The following is a 26348-nucleotide window of genomic DNA, read 5'->3' as shown; positions in this document are numbered from 1 at the left end:
GAAAAAAAGAAGAAAAGAGAGGGAAGTGGAGATGGGAAAGAACATCTACTTTACCACATTTAAAGAGGAAGGATTAAAAAAAAAAAAAGAGGAAGGATATTAGAAAGAAAGATGGCTAAACATACTGGGATAGCCTCGTAGATAATCTTGAAAATCAACAAGAGAGCTGTTTGAAATTTGAAGTGAACAGCAATGTTGTTATATTGGAAAAAGTTAAGAAGCAGTAAAATGATCTAACCATTATGTTCAGCCTTGAATAACACAGTATTCTTGTACATAACGTTTGTGCAGAATAAACATGAGAAACAGCAAGGAGCATGGCTGAAATAGCAAACTTTAAAAGTTCCTATCAGGTTTCATTTGCAAACTAAAATACTATCTCAACATATTAAGCTTGGAGCCACATGTTTTCCCAGCTCTAGGTCACAACTTGAATGCCTAAGCTTAGTATGTTTTAATTTTAAAGGTCAGTTTGAGAAATAGATTTTGCAAAAGTCTGACTGTCCCTCTGCCCTTGCAGGGTCCAAGGGGCTAAGGTCTGAAGAAGGTTTCTCAGAAGACATCCAGTCAGAAATCTAGGTTAAATGGCAGAGTCTCTACTTCCTTCCAAATTCTAGGTTTCTGGTAATGTAAGAGGTGTCCACTATCCTGTGTTGAAGCACATTTATATACAATTGTCACAATATCCAAAATTTGTTAATTGCTAAAAATTCACCTTCCTAAGAGCTGGTAAAATAAAAGAATTGGACATTAAAAAAAAAAAAAAAGCAAAAGAAAGAATAAAATAGGACTTTACTTTCTTAAATGGCAGAGGAAACCTGAAACAACCTACTTAAAAATAAAGAAGTAACATTAGTTTATGTTACTCTTTGTGAAGGAAAATTTAATGACATTGCTAAAGTAGCTTTTGTTTTTTTTTCTTTTTTGAATATGCAGTAATCCAAGAATATCCTGTAAGAGTTTTCAGCCTCCTTGTAAAAGTCAATTGAGATTTCCACAGAGAAGGAAGACTTAACTATTCAGCACTTACAAATTAAAATATTAGTGCAGAGCAATTTAGAAATCTAAAAATGGGTCAAGGAAAAAATAAACTTAATTTTTTATTCCCTTATATTGACTTATGCTTTTTTACCCTTGAGGCAGGTAGAGGTGAGCAGTTAATGGGCGTGTGTGCGTGTGCATGCATCTGTATATGTATACATACATATATACGTATGTGTGTGCGTTATGTATGTGTTGTCTGTAATGTCAACTTAGAAAAAAAAAGGAAAGAGTAAGTTCTGATTTCACTTTGGGATCTGCCATGAATGAACTGTTAGAACTATAAATGAGGTCTTTAGTTGTCCCACTTATTAAAAAAAAGAGAGAGAGAGAGAGAGAAAAACCCTCTAATTTATTTTTTATAATCTTTAAGGTACACTCAAACTCCAAGAATTGATAATTCTAATTGTCTTGGAAAGGATTATACCCTCAAGGAGTGCAAGAATGTCCACAGAACAGTTTTGTTATAATGAATTTATATATTTGAGTAGTAAGGTGCCTGTCCTATCTCACATCTCTTTTCAAGGATAAAAGTACTTTATAGGAAAAGGTCAAGTGAAATAGGAGCACTGTGTAGTATAAGTTATTTTGCCTGTGAAATGTAATAGATATGAAGAAATGGTTTTAAAATCAATCAGGTTTATTTATTTCAGCATTCTACTAGTTTAAATTAAGGTCATTCGTTAATGTCATTAGGGAACTTAATGCCATTAGATGTCATTGTCTAAACGGGAACCAGTTTAGCTAATAATAGTAAACTACTAAATAAACACAGAACATAAAAATCACTGGAAAATACAGAGTAGTATAGTAAAGTCACTAATATTCAGCTTCTTTTTCTTAGAATAAACTTTTATTATATCTAGTGATTCTTTAGATATATTCTATCCCTCCATACCTTCCACTCCCATCCTTAATCCCTCTCTTATCCTACTCTGTTATAGAATGTTCTTAAAAAGCAAAGTAGGTAATACTAACCTAATAGATTGTTAACCAACTCTAATAAGTGAAAAATGCAAAATATGCAGATAATAATTATATCCGATTGTCTATTTTATTAATAAAACCACCGTGGTGTTCCCTTCACCAAATATAGGTTTTCAATAAAAGGCTGTAATTTAGTGTTAATGGCTTCAGTGCAGGTCAGAAGCTAATATCCTAAGTGAGAAGCTAAACTAGGTTCTAGTTGAACCTAAATATAAAATACAGTATGTGTCCATTCAAAGCCTCCTGGGTTTTCTCTTAGAAGCAAGAGATATTATCATCAACAGTAATTTTTTCATTTCAAATGAAAAAATTCAAAACCCACAACACAAAAAACATAACCTTGAAAAATATTTTCACACTCCTATACCCTAGAATATATTTTCCCTGGTTTTCTGTATCATTCATTGACCCCAGACTAAACAAAGTAAACCGAATAATAAACCTTCCATATTTGTTCATAAGACCACAGAATTTGAAAGAAAAAATACACATTTACTTCAACTAAGGTTTATCTTACTCTGTGTTCCCGTGACAAGCTGTTAGATGGGGAAAATACTACGATATATATACACAGATGTTACAATCTTTAACAAAGTTGATATCACAGGTAGAAAGCAAAAAGTTATGTTTATAATTCATTAGTTTGACCTAAACTCAAAGCTGAATTGCTTTTGTTATCAGATTTTTTAAAACCTCAAATTATATAGGCACAAAACCTACTTTTCACATAATAACACGACATGACTATCCTAATAAAGACATGCCTCCATAAACTAAATTACTAAGGTATTTTGCAGATGATGCGATAACTAAATTCTATTAAATGTGAGGGAAATTAGAATAAAGAGACTTTCTGAAACGTTCCTCTCTGAATCATGCATCAGATTTTTATACACAGAGGAAAATATCAAAAGTATAGCTAGGTCAGATTTCTCCCATGAAAAAAAATATTATTTGCACAAAATAACTATATTATACACAATATCATCATAAAGAAAATATTTTGTGGGTTGTAATTATAGTGATAATAATCTTAGAGGAAATGGCTAGAAGTTCGATACAGAAATCAAACCAAATATAAAATTATCAGGTATCATTGATTTGCATTATGACACTGCCTGCCAGAAATTAATGACAATTTAAGCTTCCACTGAAATATAAAAGATTGACCATATACTTGCCAAAGTTAGGATAATTGGAAAGGTTCTGAAGTCATATAAATCATAGAAAGGTATAAATTCTATACATTAATTTCATATTTCCTTGCTCCCTTAATTTTCCCTCACTTCAGATCTTCCTTCTTCCTGTCCTTTCTGTAGTGAGTAGTTACCATGTTCCATGCACAGTGGGTACATACAAAGATGAATGAAGATTAGTAAAAAGCAGTATAATTTTAAGTGAAGTCTACAATGTCCTGGTAGGAAATTATAGTATGATTCTAATTTAACTATGATCATGATATTTATCTGTATTTTTAAAGACTAATGAGCACATATCTCTGTAAAGGACAGAAAAAAATGCTAACAGTAGGTACACTAGAAAAAGGCCCTGTGAGACAGGAGCACAGGTATGGCACTCATTGCAGATCTACATACATTACCTGTTCAAAAATGCCTTAAACAAGTATCACGAGCTTCTGAGAGTGAATGATTGAAGAGTATAAAAAATCTGTAATGTAGTTATAACTCAAATAGAAATATATATGGACATGATACCCAATTTATATAATTCCTGATTTGTAGAACAGAGTATAATATTAGCTTAGGGGTTGATTTTTCAGGTTTGTTTCTATTATTTCATTTTGTTTGGCAATTCAAGATAATATTTATAGTATATAATTTGGAAGCAAAATAATCTTATAAAAATCACTTTCCCATGTAAGATCAACATAAATATACTTCAAGAGTTTCTTTTTTTTAAGTCTATTTATTTTCTTTTAGTAATATCTATACCCAATGTGGGGCTCAAAGTCACAACTTCGAGATCAAGAGTTGCATGCTCTTCTGACCGAACCACCCACATGCCCCAAGTCCTTCTTATTTAAGAAAATGTTACCAGGCTCTTGGAACTAAATATTTCTCAAAACACATATATTAGTAACAGGACTAGCTTTCAATCCATCAGAGGAGGGAGAAGCAGAAATTTAAAGAAAGACACAAAGAGACAGAGAATGAAAATATGACAATGAACAAAGAAAAATAGTTTTATTATTCACAGAAATAAATTCCATATCTGAAGCAGACTCCCACCCAGGTTTTCTAATGATTAGCATATCATCTTGCTATATGCTATAAGGAGAACGAAACAGAATAAAGGGTTCTCATACTCATCAGGTTTAAGGCTAATAACAGAAGCTAGCCATATAAGGCAAGAAATTAAATAGTTATATGAATATGAAATTTAAAAAATATTTGCCTTGGAAGTGGGCAGTGTATGATTAATTCTTTAAGAAAGCTGAAAAACATTTACTGGAAGACTAAGGTGGTATAAGAACTGTACTTAGGTGGGTACAATGGCTGGTAGGAAAAAACCATAAGTTTTGATTGTTAAGGAGCTTAGAAGCTATAAAAGGAATGACAAATAAAGATTAAAATCAGATTTCCTATGATGATTCCCACAGGGAAAGTGCAAAGTATTTTATAAGTATCCACAAAAAGAGGTGATCTAAAAGGGAATATGAGGCATTTAACTTGAAATTGTAAGGAAAGGCAAAATTTCAACCTGCTGGCACAAGCTAGCTAGCACTGCAGGTAGAAGCAAGGCATGTTAAGTACCCAGAGAGTGTTACTACCAGTAACTGCTATCAGAATCTGGAAGAGAAAGGTCATTGAAGAATTTGGGAATGTGCAGGATTAAGATACAATAACTGTGAGAGGCCCTGATGGGTTTTATTTTTTCTGTGTATGTGGGGCCAAATGTTAAGTAATAGGGCATCATAAAAATTATCTATGAGTGTACTTACGGTAGAATGACAGATCAGTACCAGGCCGGGGAACAGGGGCTCTGAGTATGATACATATGTGACAGAAAAAGAGAAAAGAAGATTCAAGTTGAAGAGAGTTAAATGCCAGCCTAGAAAACTACAAAATTTTTTATTGGTAATGAGGAGCTTGAAACCTTCTGATTAATAAAGTAATGTGTGTGTTGTGTTTGGCAAAGCTGCATTCTGACTGCCACATGAAAAAAAAAAAAAACTGGGAGAGGAAAGATAATGGCAAAACTGATGAAATATTTAGGATGTGGGGAAAGACAGAGATAGAAGTATTTTGAAATTATAAATAAAGGAAAATGTTAAGAGTTGTAGCAACTTTCGAGATTTAGAAAGACCGTTTATTTTTATAAAAGACTGTGATAGATAAAATGCCCATCTCTAAAGATGTGAGCTCTGCATTGGGTAGGGGCAAGGATTCCTGAGCCAGACCACTTTGAGTAAATAGCAGTCTACCACTCTATGTGGATTGTGGGCACGTAACCCACTTCTCACTGTGCTTTGGTTTCCTTACGTAAAAATGTGTGTGTGAGTGTGTGTGTGTGTGTGTGTGTGAATTTGCATCTACATATCATATGTATACGTAAATGTACATATACACATCTTATACACATATCTCAATATATATAGTATAGATAAATAATGTGACACTTCAGTAGGAGTATTTTTTTGTACTTTAAACAGGGTGATAATAGTACCTACCTACTGGATTAAATAGTAACATCCCTCTGAGACTAAATGAATTAATATATGGTGAAAACACTTAAAACAATCTCTTGCTATCTATTAATAACTAGAAAGCACCCAAAATCTATGACCTGCTTTTGTTGAAGGCCTTGAATCTCCTTTTTTTTGAATCTCCTTCTTTTAAATTATTTAAACTATGTCTTCTGCTTACTACTCCATCACCTGAGCCCTGTATTTTACACAGATGCTAACTTAATTTTAAAACACATATATTCAAGATACAATTCAAGCTGTTGTTATATGAAATACCAGGTTACGCATAACTTATAATTGTTAAAAAAAGATCAATGTTCAAGATAACTTAAAAACTCAGAGAACAAAAGATCACTCGCGATCCCACCAGTATATAAATTGCATTATTTATGCTTGCATCTATTCTTTCCCCATGCATATCTTGCATATTCTAATATCAATGTCTGCAAAATTTTATCCTTTATTTTTCATTCAAAATTATATGTTTTAAGATTCCATTTATTTATTCATGAGAGACACACAGAAAGAGAGGCAGAGACATAAGCAGAGGGAGAAGAAGGCTCCCTGTGGGGAACCCAATGAGGAACTTGATCCCAGGGCCCTGGGATCATGCCCTGAGCTGAAGGCAGATGCTCAACCGCTGAGCTACCCGGTGTCCCTCATTCAAAATTATTAATAGAGAGCAATTTAAAATTCCTATGTCACATTGCTGATATTTTAAGGACTAATTTCAATCAAGGTGATGCACTTAACTTCAGACATTTAGGTTATTTCCAATATTTCAAGTCATATACATTGCTGAGAAAGAAAAGGTTATGTAAAAAATTATTTTCTTTGAAATATCTTCTCCAAAAAATTACCAAGGATGAGATTACTGTCTTAAAGGGTATTTAACCATTTGTGGCCCATGAGATCTAGCCTCATTTAGTCATTGCCATAAGATTTCTTTACTTAGCAAACTCCTTGTTGCATTATTAATAACAAGGTAATAGCAAGCATTCATTGATTATTTGCTATGTCCCAGATACTATTCTTAGGGTTTTTACATGCATTATTTCATTCAATTCTAACAAGAACCCTATGCGGGAGTACTCTTCTTATTAGCCCCATTTAATACTTAAGGAAATTAAGACTTCGTGAGATTGTCCTAGTTTATAGACTTGGTATGTTGTAGAGAATTTGAAAACTCTGTGACTCTACAACTGAGCTCTCAACCCTGTACTTTAACTTACTTTTCTATTTATATTTAATTATAAACAAGATATCTTATAAAGACTCATTTGTTATCATAAAAAGTGATGGTACAAATTATATGCTACTTAAAAAAAAAAAAACATGGTCTTCAAAAATCTAATCAACACAGATTTTAATATTATCAATGCTTTCAAATTGAATAAACGTTTTCATTTACTTAACTATAGATCTGTCCATTAATTGTATGCTAATAAAATAATGACATATGTTAATATATTAATATAAAGTATTAAGAAGCAATTATTAGGGAAATCCCTTATAATAAAAATTAGGAATCGAAAATTATTTGAGTTCTCCTTTACATTAACATCATCAAAAAAGAAATTCCTAAATTTTTGTTTTAATTCAGAAAATCAAAATTAAGCAATATAAATAATGCAAGTATATCATATCTTTATGATCTGATATATGTGCATATGAACTGTGTAATATTCTTGGACTTTTTACAGTTAGGGAGACCATATATTTTATTATCTAAATCTGAACACTTTGGAAAGCAAAGAGAGACAATATTAACAGAACAATTACCCCAGGCAACTGAGGCATAGAGTCACCTTAGTTAGAATAAAGTTTCACCATTTCTTCAGTAACTAGAATCCATTGGTTAAAATCCAGGACAAATTTTAGGACGCAGTGTAGTATAGTGGGGAAAAAAGGCTTAAATTGGTAAACAGGATATTGGATTCTTACCCAATTTTCTTACATACTAATTTCCTTGAGTTTCAGTTTCTTCATATGTTGAGTGAGTGAAAAAATAATACTTTCAATCTCTTAGTGATGTGGTAAGGATTAATCGATAAAATGAACATGATTTAGTGTAAACTGAAAATCACCCATAGAAACCCAAGTTATAATATTAATGTTCCACACTTTACAAATACTATTCTACTTTTTTTAATTCTACTTTCATTTTTTTAATTAAAAATTATTCAAGAGTTCCAAAATTTTCAAAATATATTTCAGAATACAATTTTATTAATCTTCTGAATATATTTATATATGTAAATATAATATAACCTGCTAATGTGCATAGAAGCTACGACAACTCATAGTAATTTTTTTAAATGACTTTTTGACAATAAAAGCTTGCTAACCAACTGGAATTTATTTATTTTTAAATGACTGAAGAGATGTCTTCATTAAAGCATTATCATAAAGAATTAGAAGTTCTCCATAGATTGGCCGACTTGAGAAACATTTGTCTCTCAAAATTGAGTAATTTTTTCAAAATCATGAAGAAAAAAGAGCTCATATCAATTAATCAAAACTGTGATCAGTTTTCACACTTATTCATATTTCAAATTATACTCTAAGAAATATCACCATGAACTTCCTCTCCACAAAGTGCCTTGATAAACTTGCCTTTAAGTGGCTAACCACCCTCATTTGGCTAGAGACTCACTAGCATCCTCTCCCAAACACTTCAGTTTTCCTCAATATGGGACTGGAATTTGTTTTCAAACTCTTAACAAGATCATTGAAAGGAAACAGGAGAAATACTATAAAGGCAGGCCTGGATTGATTCCAGAGGCAAGTACTCTCACAGCAATGCACTGGAATTATGCCAAGGAGGGAAGTGTTTTTGCAAATGAACATAGTGCCAGAGTTAAGTATAAGGTCTTTAATTCCTTTGTCAACATCACCAAGCTTAAAAATTAAGAAAGTTATGTGATAAACAATTTACTTGACTTATAACAGTGCACACATACTCTTTCAGTTCAACCATAAAGGAGGCATCTTGACTAATTACAGTTTTTTTAACAAACTCTTTTTAATAGTTAATTCCATCTATTTCAATGCAGGGTTAATGCATATGACAGAGAAGTCATTGTACTTTATTTTTAACTACCTGAGTGTGGTTTGCAGGTGACAATGATTTTGGTACACAAATGTGGTCCCAATTCTTGAAATTGAAATAAATAAATGTGGATAATTTTAATAGTACCACATTTAATGAGATTATTTTGCAGATTTGGAAGAAATTGAGAGTGTTTTCTTCACAGTAAATGTCTCTATTGTAGTTAAAGACTGTTTTTCTTACTAAGTTCTATATTTGTAAGTATAAAAATCAAATAGTTCCTGTTTGTTTTTAATAAATGCAAAAATCATTTAGATTAAATTACACAAAATAATACAAAAAACACAGTAATTTTCTTTAAAAATCTTTAAGCCTTAAAAGGGCAGGAGGAACTTTACCGTTATTTCCTAGACTTTTCTTAGACAGATTTATTTGGGCATTTTTATATATATTCTCACTTTATCTACTATGTTTCCCATTTTTAATAGTGCGAAAGTTTAAATTCCACTTTCACATCATTCAAAAATCAACATACTATTCAAACTAGCTGTTTTTACAGCTATCATGTAATAGTATTTTCTTAAATTTTCTTATTATAAGTAATTGTTGTTAACTTTCAGTCAATAAGAATATTGCCTTTCATTGAATTGATTAGTTCACTAAGAAGATTTCGACACTTCCCCAGTGGTATAGGATTCCACCTACGAATACTGATAAATTTTCAAAAGTTTTTTATTTCCACATATATGGAACCTGCAGGGTGATCTACTCAATAAGAAATTCTACCAGCATAAGGGATAGGGTAAGAAGACAGTTGGGTAGGACAGGTTTTACTCCTTCACAGGGGTGTCAAAGGAAGTTGCTAAACTGGCCTATAGAACCTGAACCTATAGCATCTGTTTGTTTTGCCCAGAGTTCACTTCACAACATTAGTTATAGCATGGATGATAATTGAGTGCTGGGTCCTCAGTACTTTACATGCTAGCAGCCATCCACTCCACATGAAGTATTTAATTCTTCAATCAGGATAGAGAAGTATATTTGCTCCGTTTATCTATATAGTTTATTTAACTATTTAGTTGGACAATGTAATATATTGTCCAATATATTATCCAATATATATATATATATAATTAAGAAAGTTATGTAATAAACAATTTATTTGACTTATAACTTATATATTGGACAATATAATATATAAGTATGTAATTTTTAAATTTCTAAAACCCACATTAAAAAGAAAAGAAACAATTAAAATTAATTTTAATATTATAATTTATTTAACCCGGCCTATCTAAAGTATGATTCTTTCAACATGTAAGCAGTATAAAAATTATTAATGATATGTCACATTCTTTTTTTTTTCTACTAAGCCACTGAAATTCAGTTTGCAAATTTTACTTATAGTACATCTCAATTTAGAATAGCCAATTTTAGGACCCTAAGAGCCATGTGTGGCTCCTAGTTACCATGTTGGACAACACAGATCTAAATATTTTTTTAAGATTTCATTTATTAAAAAAAAAAAAAAAAAGATTTCATTTATTTATTCCTGAGAGACACACAGAGAGAGAGGCAGAGACATAGCCAGAGAGAGAAGCAGGCTCCATGCAGGGAGCCTGATGTGGGACTCAATTCCCAGACTTTAGGATCACACCCTGAGCTGAAGGCAGACACTCAACCACTGAGCCACCCAGGTATCCCTAAATATTTTTTTAAGACCATTTTTTTCTTTAACTATTCTGTTAGAAAGGAATTTTATGAGAAAGTAATGTTTCATTTACCAAATTAATAAGACCAAGACATGTGAGTTCAGTTCAGAGTATTTGCCAGGATTCTCTTTGCTTTGTGCAGAAACCAGGTCAATATTGTAGCTAAAAGTCCAAGCTCGGGAATCAGAATGCCCTGAATTTGATTCTAAGCTAAGACAGATATTATTTCCTAAAGTAACGACAAGCAAGCAGTTTACCCTTGATAGTGCCAATATTTTTTGTCCTATAAAACATATATGATAATGAAATCTACCTCATTAAATAAACTAGTATATACAAAGCAGATGGAAGAGTATTTCCAAATAGTAAGTTACTACTGTTAGCTCCAGTCCCCTCTAAATTAGGATTTGCAATTATTTAAACTATGTTGCTGGCTTTGAAGTACAAAGAGTATATAAAAGTTATTTTGGGAATGTATTTTGTTCTATAACTTATAAATTAAATCATATATAAATAATATAACCTTATTATAGAATATTTTGGGATATCCACAAATAGAAAAATATCTATCAATTTTGAAGGTCGATGTGACATAGTTTTAAATAGAAAAATACTGGGCAATTATAATGACTACAAAATACTATATAAGAAAAAAATCCTGTTTTGCCAAATAAAGGAAAAGGTTCACTAATTCGTATGCTCTTATTGTTTTAAAACATAGGGAATGTCCAACTGATGTATTAGAATAACTAAAGCTTTGCTTTGGCCCACTTCCACAAAAAAGGTGGTCCACGATAACATGACTTATCAGAAAAGCATTCATTTTATTATTTAGTCCAGAAAAGAAAGATGGCTTTGGCAGAAGTAACCTCAGAGATTTATCAAGTGAAATTTGATGATTTTTGTACCAAAGTTTTAGTAGTTATTAAAAAAATTCTGAAAGTTTAGAAATATATTTTAATGTGCCCTGTCAGGAGAGCTCTTGTTAGCAGACCCCTGAAATCTCCTTTTTTTATGTGATTTACAAGTCCAGAGAATACAGATTTCACAATAGGAGGAATCCCCTATCACTGAATCCTGATTAATATCACACCTCACTCTGCTCACTCTTCTTTCTTAAATCTCGTGGACCAATGTGCAACTGTCAACTTCTAGGTCAAACATAGGGCAAATTAAATCTTAAGTAGCAAACCTCATTATTGCCAATATTCATTGCATATCACTCATGCAGTTATCACTGTGGAGAAACTTTTGAGAGTTCAACAGTGACTTCGCTTAAGATCGGCTGGATCGGAATGCTGGGGTAGCATAGACTTGCTTGTTAAAATAACTATCATTACTCAATATATCTGATATTGAAATAGAAAAAAATGCAAAGTGGAATTTTAATAGCACATATTACTTACGTTCACAAGTGTCCCCTTTTTGCTGGTAGCCTGCTTTGCAGATACACTTTCCAATGGGCACTAACCATTCTCCTTCTGCACTGCAGTGCATCCTGGGGGAGTTTTCCGCCTCTTCCTCTGCACTGCTGACACATGTCCCTCGAACCTCGACTAAAGAGGAAAATTCTGAACCAGTCACTGTATCTGGAAAGATAGCTAAATTCTCAATAATGGACCAGCACTTCTTGTAGTATACTTTGACAGAAACCAAAGCTATGCAAGCCCCTACATCCTGAAAGGCAAGATAGAATCCCTTTTTGGACAAAGGTCCAATCTCTCTCACCTCAGTGTTAAGCTTCATCTTTCTTTCACCAAGGTCACCTTGGGTAAAACTTTCATCGGCAGCAATGGTGTCTATTTTTACATAGAGATTTTCTCTTATATTCCTGCCAGTGTCGTAGTCTGTTTCATAATAGTACAAATTAAAGGTTTCCTTGCAAGTTCCCAGGACTCCAGGAAGACTGTTACAATCCCTCAGGGTAAATTTCAATTCTACAAAAATCCTCTGTGCGTTGCCTTTCGAAATCCAGTTAGTCCGCAGCCAGTTGTTTTGGTTGGGTTCCATGACCTGGCACACCTGGTACGTTCGTATTGGGGTGTAGTTCTCATCCAAACCACTGATTTCTTCCCACTGTAAAATTTTTTTTAAAAGGCTATCAGTCAATCAGCAAATAAATAAATAAATAAATAAATAAATAAATAAATAGCATTTGTATTTTGAAAGTACATGAGGAACCTTTCGTAGCACAAATAATTATCTTTGAAAGAGTTAGGTAGATTCCTACCGTGGCCAACACTGTCACCTGAGAATACAGGGCTCTTAGCTCAGCTTCATCCTGGTAGCGGGACATCATTCAGGTTGCTTGTATCGTTTGCACATACAATAAATATTTCATTTTGTTTAATGTCTGTTTGCTAGTGTATTAGTGTTTCTTTTTACATGTTTGCTTATGTCTATAGTCTCCACTGAGATTATAACTTTTATAGACTAAGTGCACAACACATCGCTTAAATTACCATTTAATGCATATGCATATGGACACATGGCAGAATTTTTGATAACTCAGTTGACATTTTAAGTGTTGATGTTCAACTTAGAGCACCTAAAAAACAAGGGAAGAAAATGCCAAGAGTCCTCTGAAATGCAAAAGCATTCCACAACATGTTGATATTCATAATGCGAAATCTTTTACCATCTTTTCAAAATGAGATATAAGGGAGCAACATTTTACAGAGTTCGTTATTTATTGCAGTGTTATATATAATACTGTACATAAGCCACAAAACTATAAATAAGTAGTTATAAAAGCATGATTCATCTTTATAAATAAATTGCTTTCAATAGACAATCAAATGTACATGGCAAATCAGCATGCTGGATCATATTTCAGTAATAAGCTTTTTGACAGGAAAAATATCACATGTTTAAAAATGTCCATTCACATGCTGATGCAATATATACTATAGCAAACATATATTTTCATAAAAAGGGAAAATAATAAGTTTAGCAGAACTTGCAACAATTAAAGACTATTAAGCCATGTATAATAATATCTAGACTGCTCATTAGCAAATAAATTCATTTCACCTAAAATAGTCCTAGAAGTCTAAAATAACAGATGATTATGTCCTTTCTTACCCATATTACAAAATTTCCCACTTTATATTTAGGCTATCTTAATAGTGAAATCATCATCCACTTGTATTCATTTCCCCAAAATAAAATGCCAAATATGAAAATATGTTCGTATTCAATTCAAAAATCACACAGCATGTAATATTTAAACCATTGTTTCAAGAAAGCAGATAGGAAAATAAACTAGTAAGCCTGTGGCAATGAGTTTTATTTGTAAAACTTGATTAGAGAATCAATTTATTACAATACTTTAAAATATTAATACCTACTTTTAAAATTGTTTTTTAGAAAACTGACAAATTAGCAAAATACTATCATTCAGAAATCTCTTGTATGACATTATATATTTGCTACAATTTTATTATATATATCAAAATTCCTCAAATGCAGCAAAGAACCCTTTGTCATGTGCAGCTTTTATTCAACACAACTTGAGTTTGTGACTAGTTAATGGTGTGCATATTTCCCTTTGTCTCAGTTAGCTGCTTATTATAATCTGTCTGAATGGCACTTAGCCAAATATAACCAAATTCATCCATTTGGATGCGTAGATTTTAGTCTCTAAATTAGATTGAAATTATTAAAAGTAAAACTAATAATGATATCTACCAAGAAATCAAAAGCTCCAAAGAAAAATGTGCTCTTTTTAACAATTCCCCAGCCTGAAGAAACCAAGGCTAATTATTATAAAGGCATATCTCAGGATTTTCTTTTTCTAACTTCAAGAACGATCGTGTTACTTTGTTTTACGTATGAAAAATCAATTTCACTACTTACGAAACCCAGTTAATTTTTATTTTTATTTAAAAAATTTATTCCTGAGGGAAAAATTTCAAGACAACTATTGTATAGATCACAAATAGTGAGACTACACAAATGCATTTAACACAACTTTTGTTTTATTATCTCACTTTTCTAAGAGATTGCAATCATTTCTAGAAATGACATCATTAGGAAAGAAGCCTTAATTCAGATACTATGCTTTTATAGTATACTTCTAAAAATATTTTCTAGAAACATTATCTTAATAACACTTTATTACCTGCAAGATATTTAATCACATGAAAGTCAATCCATTTCATATATAAAAAAATTCTGCGGTCAACATTTCCTAATATTATCTCTTGATTCCTCCAAATATGTAGGGTTAACTGTTAAGATATTTGGACTGATAAAAAATGCCCATTTGAGTCAAAGATAACATAGACAGTCATAATTTATCATTTTGCGGATTACATTGATGAAATACTACAATCACTACAATCCTGTATCAGTTTACTTCTCCTTAGAGATAAAAACTATCCTCTACCTCCATTTGTTTTAATTGATGGATGGTAGAAAATAGTCTACATCTGTCATTGGTAAGAAAGATGTTTCTTTTTAATTGTGAATGTCTTCCTGAAATGTGTATTATTTTACTCATGGAAACTATTCCACTTACGAGAAAAGTATGACATTCTTACCTTAAGCCCAGAACACTTTTTATTATTAATCTGTAAAATACTTGTCATTTTTTCATAATTCAATCTGACCTATACAGATAACTACAATATGATCTTCAGCAATCTCAAATATTAATTGAATAAAAAATCTCAATATTTTAAGCAGATTTGCATTGTTCACATTTTGCAGTATTAAACTTACTTCCAGTTCATGACATATTGATTTTATGCTCTTCTTATACTAAAAAAAATCCCTTTCAGACTTTCCTTCTTCTCTTTGCAAAATGTGTTATACTTTTTATATCCTCACTTATGCTTCTTACTGTAAGGAAGATCAACTTAAGTAACAATGAGATATACACTCTCCTTTCTCAGAGCCCCTTTCTTCATAAGGATAAAGTATGTGCCCTCTCTCACAATTAAAATAAGACCTAAAGTCAAAGACATTGAACTACATTTAAGTAAGCGATATACCTTTCCTGACATGTGAAATGTAATGGTCAGAATATCTTTACTTATATTTTCATAAATTTTTATTGGGCAGCTTTTACTCCTATCTATTATAGTAGGTTTTTAATATGTACATGTCCTGCCATTGTTTCTGATTAACAACAGCAGATAGCACGTGATAAAAACTTGGAGAATCCAAATAATATTTTACAGCAAATTCCATGCCAAAATATTGAGCATATTGCACTTTCAGTTACCTTTTAAAGTGTATTTTGAATGATGCAAAACTGTTTTTAAAAGAGGAAACATATCACATACTGTTTTAAAGAACTACATACAACCTACCTAGTGATTATACTAAGAAGTATAAAGCAACTAAAGAGGTTTAAGTGAGTTTGTGGAGGAAATGTTCCCTGTAATTAGTTAGCATTTATAGCCTGGAAACTGAGGTATGATTCCTCTCACAATAAGAACTCAAAAGATTATGGTTATAGAGACTTTTTTAAAATCCATTTCCCCAAGTACTAAGTATACCCTCTCTTAACTCAAAGAACTCAATGTCTCATTATAACACAACAAAATGTTGAATGAGACATTTGGAATTAAAACAGTTTAAATAAGAAGAATGTGAATAATTCCATGGGGGAAGGGAGGAGGTTGTATTTCTTACTTTCAAAAATAAAAGGTGATTTTTTTATGAGGAGAAGCACTTACCCCGTTGGGGGGAGAGGAAATCCATTCCAACTCTGTTTGTTGTGCTTTAGAATCCAGCAGTAGTACTGAAAAAGAAAGTTTTAGTTCCAAATGTTACATGAAAAATGTAAACACATTTGTAAAAGTTATTAATGTGAATCCAATTTTTATATAATTATCACCTTATGATCTAAGATATGTAAACAGCTATCTATGTAAATGAACGATGAAATGAATACCCACCTGCTACAAGTATATTCCCCTTTCTTGGGAGAAAAGATGTCAAAATACCATATGATTTTTGATATTTTTAAATTAAATAAGTTCAAAAACTGAAAAATAGCATGAAAGTAACATAAGAAAAAGATTCGTGGTATATCGATTCTATAGTAATTATATATTGTAAAGAATTTTATGAACCATTGAGCACTCCAAATTTTGTCAGATATAACAACATGAACATAACAAAATGTAATTCTGTATTAGTCCTCGGCTAATCATTAATTTGTAATGTTGTGCCAAAAGTATTTCCTAGCACCTTTTCAGAATTGAAGTTTATTTTTTAAAAACTTTTCCATACAGTATCTTCTCTTAAGCCAAACGACTACAGTAGAAAATTTTATCAGACAATGTCATCATGAGAAAAGTAAATTGCCCATTTTTTTTTTACAAGATATATTTCTGGGTTAGTCAAACATCTGTTTTCAATATTTCTATTTTTTAAAATTTCCAAATATTTCAAAGCATTAGCTAATTCTCAAAATGATATATTTAAACTCTGACTTGACTTTGTTCCTGACTTGATTTTTTAAAAACGGTTGTATTCCACTTTTATGCTATCAAAAAGCATAAATAATTCATTTAAATGTATATAAATGTAACAAATGTTCCGGATAGTAATAAGACAACGTATTCAAATGTTATACATTAATATAGATCATACATCCAATTCAATACACTTTATTGCTTTTTAAGGCAGTTACTCTCCTAAAGCAATCACTCTGTTCAAACTGATTGACTTAAGAGTTTTTATTCTTCAAAAATATTCCTGACTCTACAGCGTTCTAACAAATGTATCAATTTGTCCAGAAATAATACTGGATATATTCCCAATCTCGTAAATGTGCTTAACATCAACCTCAACAAAGATGTCAAAATCTGGGCTTAAACAAAATATACGCTTATATGAACTTTTAAATAATCACTAGAGGAAAAAAAAGTGCATTTAAAAGGTAATGGAAATTTGTTACGCTAAGAAAACAAAGGAATACATTGATTATGTGTTCAGCTCCTTCACACCAGTCAAGGTTATTCTCTGCAACTGAAAACACATGGATAAAGGGACACTTTTTTTGCAAAAAATGTTTCACACTTGAGACTCTTGGGAAGACCAGGAAAGCACAAACCTCGGTCACAAGCACTCGCCTCTCTTTCAGATAAGGGGGCGGGGTGGGGGGGGGGACGACACACTTGCAAAACACCAAATTGTATCTGGCGCTGGGAACATCGCTAAATCGTTGGGTTAGTGAATTTACGTAAAGGGATGTTTGAAGTTTATTTTGTTTTTGTCCTCAACAACACAGACGAAGCACAACGAAACAAGGTGGGATCTGGGCTCCTTTTGAGATGATTTATTATTACTACTATTATTTTTGTCTTCTGCACTGACAGGAGACAAGTGGATTTTAAACCCAGGTGACCTTCGGGTCATTTTGGAGAGTGAAACAAGGAATGTGATGATTGTTTACTGCCGCCCCGTTACCCCTCAGCGCTGCCCGGGTTGGGGGCGGGGGGGGGGGGCAGGGGCCGCGGAGGGCGGGTGATGCCAAACAAGTAAAGGGGGAAACTAACACACAGAACGGACGGGACGCCGGCCCCGGAGCGCTCCTGCGGGGGGAGCTCAGCAGCGCCGCGGGTCTCCCGCCGTCCGCTCTCGGTGCGCGCTTGTGCCTTCCCGCGCGGGGCTCCCTCCACCTCCACGCCCACCAGGGCTTGGGGCGCCCAGGCCGAGGCCTCGCGACCCCGCGCCCCGCCGCGCGGGGTAAGGGCTACGGGGCAGGGTGCGGGGCGCGCGGCTGCCGAGCCTGGCGGGGGCCGGGGCGGGGCGGGGCCCCCGGCGGGGCGGGGCGGGGCCGGGGCGGCCAGACGGGCGCGCCCGCCCGCCGCGCCGAGCATCCATCGCGCCTCCGCCAGACCCGGCCGCTCCGGGGGGCCCGTGGCGCCCTGGCTCCACAGGGAGCGGGAGGAGGGGGAGGAGGCGACAGGCTTTCGGGAAGCGTCTCCTTGGAGGGAGAGGCGGCGGCGGCGGCATTTACTAAAGAAGACGAAAAACAGCAGCTGCGCTTCGCCTCCAAGCGTCAGACTCGGACTTGGACACGCGCTCCCAGGAGCGAGAACTGACCTCCCGAGAGAGAACGCGCGGGAGGAAAGTGCAGGAAGGAGAGGTCCCTCCTCATCTTCCTCCGTCCAGCCCGCGGTCCCCCCCGGCCCCCCGCCCCGGGGAGGCCTGGCTGGCACCTGCGCCAGGCGTTTCCCAGCGCGCGCCCCCGGGTCCCGCTCGCTCGCCCCAGAACCGCGGCTCCGGACCTCGCCGCCGCCGAGCGGGGCGCATTCGCCCTCCCGCCCACCTTTGAAGCATCTCACTTCTGCACTGAAAGAATTCAGCCTCCTAGAATCAGAATCCTCTCCACGTACCCTGCACGCACAAGAGAAAAGCGAGCGAGCGAGCGAGCGAGGCGTTCTGGCTGCAGGAACCTCTCCCCCTAGTGATGCAGTTATTTATAGCTCAAACTCCTGCCGGGTCTGCGCGAGCCTGCGCGCCCGGCTTCGCCGCAGCGGTGCAAACTTTTCCTCGGGTCCCGCTCTTCCGGAGCGATCGGTGCAAGGCTCCAGGATCGAATGCTCCTAATCGCTAACGTTATGCGGGGAGTAGAACGTGCATTTTGGCGTGGAGGGCTGTGTGTTTCGGGCAGACGTCGGTGCATACGCTACCGCGTAACCGACAGCTCGGAGTCGTGGTTTCCTCCGAAAATTTCTCTGAATGGGTTCAGCGTCAGCACCGGTTGCAGATGTGGAAACGCGGGGAGGGGGCGGCGGGTGTCAGAAGGTCAGGCTGGCTCAAGAAGTAGGACAGGGCGTTGGGTTGGGGGGAGTGTGGTTTGAGTGAAAGAAGAGGGGTGCACGAAAGGAATGCAAAAAAAAAAAAAAAAGGCAGCACTGAATCACTAAGTTTTCAGGGCAACCTGAAGCGAGAACCGGTATCGATCGGAGCCCCCCTCCCACCCACCCCCGCCCCGCATCACCACCGTGACCTAAATCTGATAACAGATTCCTCCAGCCTCCAGGAACAATTCATTATCAGTACTCTGTTGTTAAATACCGGGAAATCAACCTCAGGTGTGCAGTCTGGAAGACAAGGTGCGGGGAGCCGGGCGCGCGCGGGGGGCGGGGGGGGGGGGGTGATGGAGATGGTGACATTGCTCAACAAGCAAGACATTTCCATTGAGAGGATTTATTTTTCCCCAGCTCCAACTACAGGCACCGAAAGGTATTTTACCTTGTCAGTGGTTCAAAGGAGAAGAAACAATAATGATGACGATGATGACCATATACACTGAGGCGTTATCTGGCCGCCCACACGAAACCGGCTCCCTCCGTCCCGAACCAGCCTTCAGGGTCCAGGTCCTCCGCAAGGTCTGACCAGTCAGGACAAAACTGCCCGCCGGGCAGCTGCTGGGGGACTTGAAGTGGCCCGGGCGGCACCTCGTTGTCGGTTCCACGGCCCCAGCGCCCCCCTCCCCGCCTCCCCGGCCGGCCGAGCCCCGGGGCTCCGGGACCCCCGCGCGGCGCGCGCTGATCGGGGCTCGCACGGTCGCTCGCTCGCTCCAGCTCGGCGGCGTTATTGTTCCGCGCCGGCGGCCGAGCGCCCACCGCAGGCCCGCGCCGCCGCCTCCGACGCAGCGAGCGCTTCATTAGTCACCCGAGCGATCGGGGCTCACGCGAGCCGCGGCCCCGCTGGGAGGGCTCGGGCGCCGGCCGGCTGGCCCCGACTCGAGACGCGGCGCTCGCTCCCCAGCCTCCCACCAACTCCGGCCGCAGCTCACCCGCCGGAGGCGAACACCGGGAGGAGGAGGACGAGGAGGGGGAGGAGGGGGAGGAGGGGCAGGAGGAGAGGGCCAGCGCGGAGACCTGCCCCGCCCGCGCTCCTAGGGAACCAGCCCGCCGGTGATGCCCCCGCGGCACCCCCACCTCGCCCCGCCGCTCCCCGCAGCTGCTCCCGCCCTCCGGACTGCCCGCGCCTGAAGCCCGCTCCCGTCGGGCGGGCGGCCCCGGGCCCCGGGCCCCGGGCTCCGGGCTCCGGGCCGAAGGCGCTTCGGAGCAGCCCAGCTCGCCGGGAGCCGCGGGAGCCGCGGGAGCCGCGGGAGCGGGGAGGGGGCGGGGAGCCGGCGGGGGAGGGTCGCCCGGCGCGGGAGGCGCGGCCGGCAGCCCCGCGGACCCGGCGGCTCGTGCAGGTAGACCGCTAAATAAATAAGTCAGAACAAACTTTGCTTTCCCATCGCCTTACCTTCCTTGGCAGCCTGCGCCTCCCCGGTGTGTGCAAAGCGGAGCAGCCAGATGTAGCACAAAATAATCCACGAAGGGTGCCGAGTTTGAAAAACCATGGTGCATGAGCAGGTTTTATTTTAGGTTTCAGTGGAGTCGCAGCTTTTTTTTTTTTTTTTTTTTTTAAATGCTGTTTGCTCCGAAGTGGGTTCTTTTGTATTGCGCTTTTCGCATCGAATTCCCCTGCTCGATCTCCGGCCGGCTGCTCCACGTTTAGCTTGCTTTCTTGCTTGCTTGCTTTTTTTTTTTTTTTTTTTTTTTTTTTTTTAATTTTTTTTTCTCCCCCCGCCCCTCCTGTTCGTTCGCACCGTGTTTGCTGCCTGCAAGTCTCCGACTGCAGACCGGCCGCTTGCTCCACACTCCAATAATATCAATTAGGGGGGAGGGGGCGGGGCTCCGAGCCGAGAGCCTCCGCCACTCGGGCTGATTGGCAGGCGCAGCCGGCCTGTCAGGCGGCGGTTCCCAGGGCCGGGGGGCGGGGCCCGGGGAAAAGGCCGCCCCGGCCGCGGGGGCGGGCCTCGGGGCGCCGGCCAATCGGCGGCGAGCGGAGTCAGGTTGCGGGTCCAGGATTCCCTCCAGGCTCCGAGCTCCCAGCTTTCGCTAGATGCTCGGAAAGGGAGGACGCGGATGGCAGCCGCGGTGCGCGCTGCTGTGGGCGCTCGGCTTTTAGCAACCGCAGCTCGCGGGGAGCGGAATCAATCCGAGAATAAGGCTCCCAACTTAGAGTCCTGTGTATGTTCATATAACGGTACTCCTCGTGGTCTTTTAGGAACCAGAGGCAATGCCAGCCACCTCTCAGCTACCAAGCACGGAACCAGGAAAGTGAAATAAGCTGTGTCTTTGAGTAGAGTGCCTTCTACTTTTTTTTTTTTTTTTTTTTTCTGTTACTCAAAACCTCCGCGAGTCGGGTAACTTTGTTCTTTTCATTTCTTGAAAGGTTTCCACTTTTCCTGTTTCTGTTACTCCACAGCAGTCAGCTCTAGGCACCACCCCGCACAGACCCTGGAAGAAGAAAAGTATCCAAATGTATCATGTCCAAACAGTGTTTCCAAGAGTTTGCAACAAGCTCTGGCAAAAGAAACAGAGGAAAAGGGAGTGGAGAAAGGAAGTCTTTTGTTTTAGGTGCCCTCTTCACCCGCACCCCCCCCCAGCCCTATCATCTCACAATAGTTTGTGGGGTGAAGTAGGACTCTAAGAACGTGTAGAAGGTTCCATGTCACATTTCTTATATGTTTTAATGTTTTTTGAGGTTTTCCTTGGATTGCCCCATTTTGAATGTTTCCCATTCCGTTGCATGAATTACACTTAATTTTAAAGAATGTTACCACGCATTGAATTCATAAGGCAAGACCTCTTTAGCAAATCGATACATTCCAATAATCATCCAATTATATAATTACTATTACTCAATCTTTCAAGGGAAACTGAGAAGAAAAAGTATAACCAACATCTCCAGTTGAATTCATCCAATTAAAATAGCAAGGGCGACTGCGTAGAGAAATCCGTTTACCGTTAGGCAGTTTCGGACACTTTGCAATTCAAGAAGTGAGTAATGTAATAAGAGGAAGAACTTTAAAACCTTAATTGCCAAATCACCAATTTCAAAGGTCACAGCAGAGTAACTTGATCACATGTTTAAGATGAGCTCTGTGTTCTTGTCTCATATTTCTTCCTTTAAAAAAAAAAATCTGCCATTCATTCATGATTTGCCTTTATTTATGATAAACACAAAGTTTGATCTCGCCTAAAACTCCAAACTTTTCCTTCCCTTTCTATATAGAAATATAAAGTAAATTGAGTTGTTTCTGGTATTTGTAGCAAAGAACTCTCAGAGATGACAGATCCCCGGATTTTTAAGTTGTATTTTATGGTAAATTGTCTCCTGTAGTTTTAACTTGCCTAATGCAATTACAAAGAAGAAAGAAATGAAATTTCCTTCCCTAGCCTCTCTTTGCTTCTGTAGTTTATTTCTTAAATGTTACTTGTTCCTAGCCATTATGCCTATTAAATATTTCAGAAATTTTGTCTAAAAGCATCTTAAGTGCCCTTAAAAGGATGCATAGAAAATGTAAACTGCTTAATAGATTAACCTTGAAAAGAGACCCCCGCCCCCCCCCCCCGGAAAAAAATGTAGAGTGTACTTGTTACAGAGAAAATCAAGTGGTATTTACACAAATAGATGCTTTAGAGTAAAAAATTGTAAAGTAAAACATAATTAAAAACATAAATCTCCACACATATGCTATAAAACTATTAATCTCAGAACCACAAACTCACAAATATTAAACCACTTCTAATAGTTAAAATAATTCTACAGGATTTCAGCACTTTCTCCAGGGTCTCATCCCCACTACTTACAATGACACCAAGGTAGCCTTTAAAGTTTAAAATATTCCTTTCATCTATTGAATGACTAATACTCAGTGATGTGAATACAAATAACTTTCCATTAAACCAGGAAACCAAAGAAGTAACATCCTTCACTCTGATGAGTGTAGGTGGTATAGGGAGTCCCCTTATTGTGTCCCTTCTGTCTGTCAGACACAGGGGCATGTGCAGCCTTGCTTTTATTTTTAGAGACAAGAGGCTTCACATTAAATGCACATGTGCCAGGCTGCTGACAGTTTTCCCTGCAGAATTGCATAGTGATACTCATTTTTAGGTTTACCAACCTTCTTTCTAGGTATTGATAAAGAAGTCAAAACATTTAAATAAAAGTGAATGACTTAGTCAACAAAAGAATGCTTATCGTGCAGTGTTATGCAGCATATATTTTAGTATAGGAATTGTTAATAGACAGTATTCAGGTAACAGAAAAGTACATAAACCTATTTGTACATGAAGCCCTTGAAATAAAAATAATCAGTTCACGAAACTTTCACGTTTTAAAATAACATTTAATGGCGAATCTCGTTCTACCACGTTAGAAATGGTTTATTTTAGCTTCACATCTATGATTTTTGTTATTATCTCTATAGAAAATTCTAGAAAAGTAAAGGGTTGTGTGTATACAAAATGAGTTAGAAAAGAATTCATCTTCCTGAGCTATATGAAATGATGTATACAAACAACACATGTGAGCCAAAGCAGAAATTCTGAAACTATTTTTTTTTAATTTTTATGTATTAATTGTGCAGTGCAGTTGATGGAGTAGCCTATATATATTTAGCTCATTTGAAATAAATGGAAAAAAATAGAGCTACATCTTAACATTTCCATTTGCATGCCTTCTTTTGAAACATCTATCATAAATGTATAGTAGAAAGATGAAAATACCTATTTTTAGATGCAAGAAGATATGCCTAATTTTTCTGCACCATGTTATTTCCATCTAATTACTAATAATCACACATAACCATATATATATATATGAAAATAAATGTACAAATTCAAGACACACATTCCAAATGAGGATATAGCTGTTATCTCCTTTTAACATGCTTCAATACTCATATTCACCTCACTGCTTATCTCTGGGAGATATTCTATGACTTTAAGGAAGAAATAGTAACTTAGGAGTAAATCATAGTGACTTTGGGGAATTAGTTCCATGAATTTTCAAATAAAAAGCCATTTTGTGTGTGTGTATGTGCACGTGCATATAGTAAACAGGCCTTTAGAGGATAAAGTACAATCTGAGACTTCAGTATATTACAAATCCAAGGCTGCCAAACTAAATAGTTAACAACAACAATGAAATCAAATGGCTGTTTCTGAACCTACTACTTTTGCACTTACTGTCTAAATGCATTCACAGCTGGTAAATGTGAAAATGCAAGTTCATCACAGAAAAAGGGGTAATTTAAACTGAATTAGAAAAGGTACTGTGCAGAAGAAACTGATTATAAACAGAAAAGAAACATTATGTCTCTGTTAATAGATATTACAGAAAATTGGGTTCTCTATTTGTGATTTCAGTCAAAATGTAAACAATCTTTCCACTGTGCAGGAAAACCATTTACATATTTACATTAGCATGATTTATGTAGTATATATAAAATATTTATTTGCAGTCCAGTGTAAAAAAAGTACATAAGCTAGGTTCATAAAACTCATAGTCATAATTTCACCTATTTTTCTAAGCTTCAGATTTAGCCAACGGTATAGGAAGTCAGAGGTCAGGAATCAAATTATAAGTCAAGACTGTATTTTGTGTACAAAAGTTTATTCATTTCTGTAAGGTCAGATAAATAGATACTGCTATGAAAACAACAAATATAATTCTCTAACTGCAATTATTGAGTTGCTGTAAGACCACTTAACAGAATTAAAAAAAAAAAGTTATATCAAAATTGTAAGAGTCCAGTTGAATTTGCTAAGGTGGTCACTCGGAAATTTTCTAATCATTTACAGTATTCAAAAGTGTTGAGTCAAATAACTTTTATTATTTGATATAATATTAAAAGAACTGCTAAGAGAAAGTGGCACATTATACTCACAATCACTTACCCCACGTTCAGTACTCTTGAGAATTTTTTTTTTTTAAATTTGATTTTGCCTGCAGAGGTTCTTCCTTTCTATTAGTTATATTTCATTTTGCCATAAATCGCCAGCGCTGATAGGAAGAACTAGCTTAAATTATGCAAATTACTTCTACATGCTTTCGTAGTTTCTCCTCTTGCAATCTTTTTAGCTCTTTGAAACCTTTGGATTTTAGGTGTCAAGGATATCTGCGATGATTCAGTGACCACCAGGGGGCACCAGGATCTCTGGGTGTTCTGGCCAATCAAGTCCACACGGAATGAAGACAAGGTAATTATGAAATTAAATATATAATTATATGTATTTATATCTATATAACGTGATATGTAATTAATATATATTTGCCCCATTGGCACTTTTGAGTTTCTTATTCTCTTTGTACCCGTGCCAGCCGACTGAAGGCCTTCATAAAAATTTGTGAGATGTTCTGTGACCTAGTTCAGTCTATAGAGACCAAGTTAACTGAAGGGGCTCCAAAAGTACCTTAGAAGGTGAATATCTTGCAGGAAAGCTCTCTCCAGTTTTTTAAAGCTTAACATCTGAGGGACTCTGAGTCCCTAGATAGACCTTAGATATTCTCTTTCTTATTCTCCACCCACTTAACTCCCAAAAGTCTTTTTTACCTGGGAAATAGTACCAGGCTGAGATTGAGTATTCTCTTGAACTTGATGGTTCTGAGCTTTAAGGATCCTGTGAAGTTCTTAGAACTCTCTAGCTTAAGGGGCATTTTAGAGACTACTTCTTACCATAGCCTTCTGCCATGGTTAATACTAAAAATGAAATTCTATCAAAATCTGCCTGGCTACTCTCTCAAGGAGGTATAAGAAAAGGTCTGAACAGTAGGAATTTCTATGTATCAAAGTAATTTAGGAATAGATTTTAAAGGTTCAGAGAGAAAATAGATTTGAAGAGTATCTCCAAACTATAAACTTATAAAACTGCAGGTACTCTCTGCACTAAGAATGAAGTTCTGTATACTGCCAAAGGTGGTGACTTCTACTAACCCCTTGACCTGATATGCAGTGTTGTTCCCTATGAAGAAAGTGAGCAAATTTATATAAGACAAAGATCCTCCTGGGAGGAGAGGTATCATAAGT

At 37.1% G+C, this 26348-nt stretch overlaps 1 protein-coding gene across 6 annotated transcripts in view; it reads right to left on the bottom strand.

Annotated features, from left to right (window-relative positions):
* The window catches only part of EPHA7 (EPH receptor A7), a 167779-nt gene extending 146667 nt beyond the window's left edge, over nt 1-21112 (bottom strand). For all 6 annotated transcript variants that reach the window (XM_072832041.1, XM_072832042.1, XM_072832043.1 and 3 more), the window contains exons 1-3: nt 20732-21112; nt 16189-16253; nt 11908-12577 (exon numbers count right to left, since the gene is read on the bottom strand). In XM_072832041.1, coding sequence (XP_072688142.1) covers nt 11908-12577; nt 16189-16253; nt 20732-20828 — 832 coding nt within the window. In that variant the 5' untranslated portion in view covers nt 20829-21112. The remainder of the gene's footprint in view (nt 1-11907; nt 12578-16188; nt 16254-20731) is intronic.
* Between the last annotated feature and the right edge of the window lie 5236 nt (nt 21113-26348).

Source organism: Canis lupus, chromosome 7 (genome assembly GCF_048164855.1).
Source record: "Canis lupus baileyi chromosome 7, mCanLup2.hap1, whole genome shotgun sequence".
NCBI lineage: Eukaryota > Metazoa > Chordata > Mammalia > Carnivora > Canidae > Canis > Canis lupus.
Note: the sequence above shows the minus strand (reverse complement) of the source record. Positions and strands in the feature narration are given on the sequence as shown.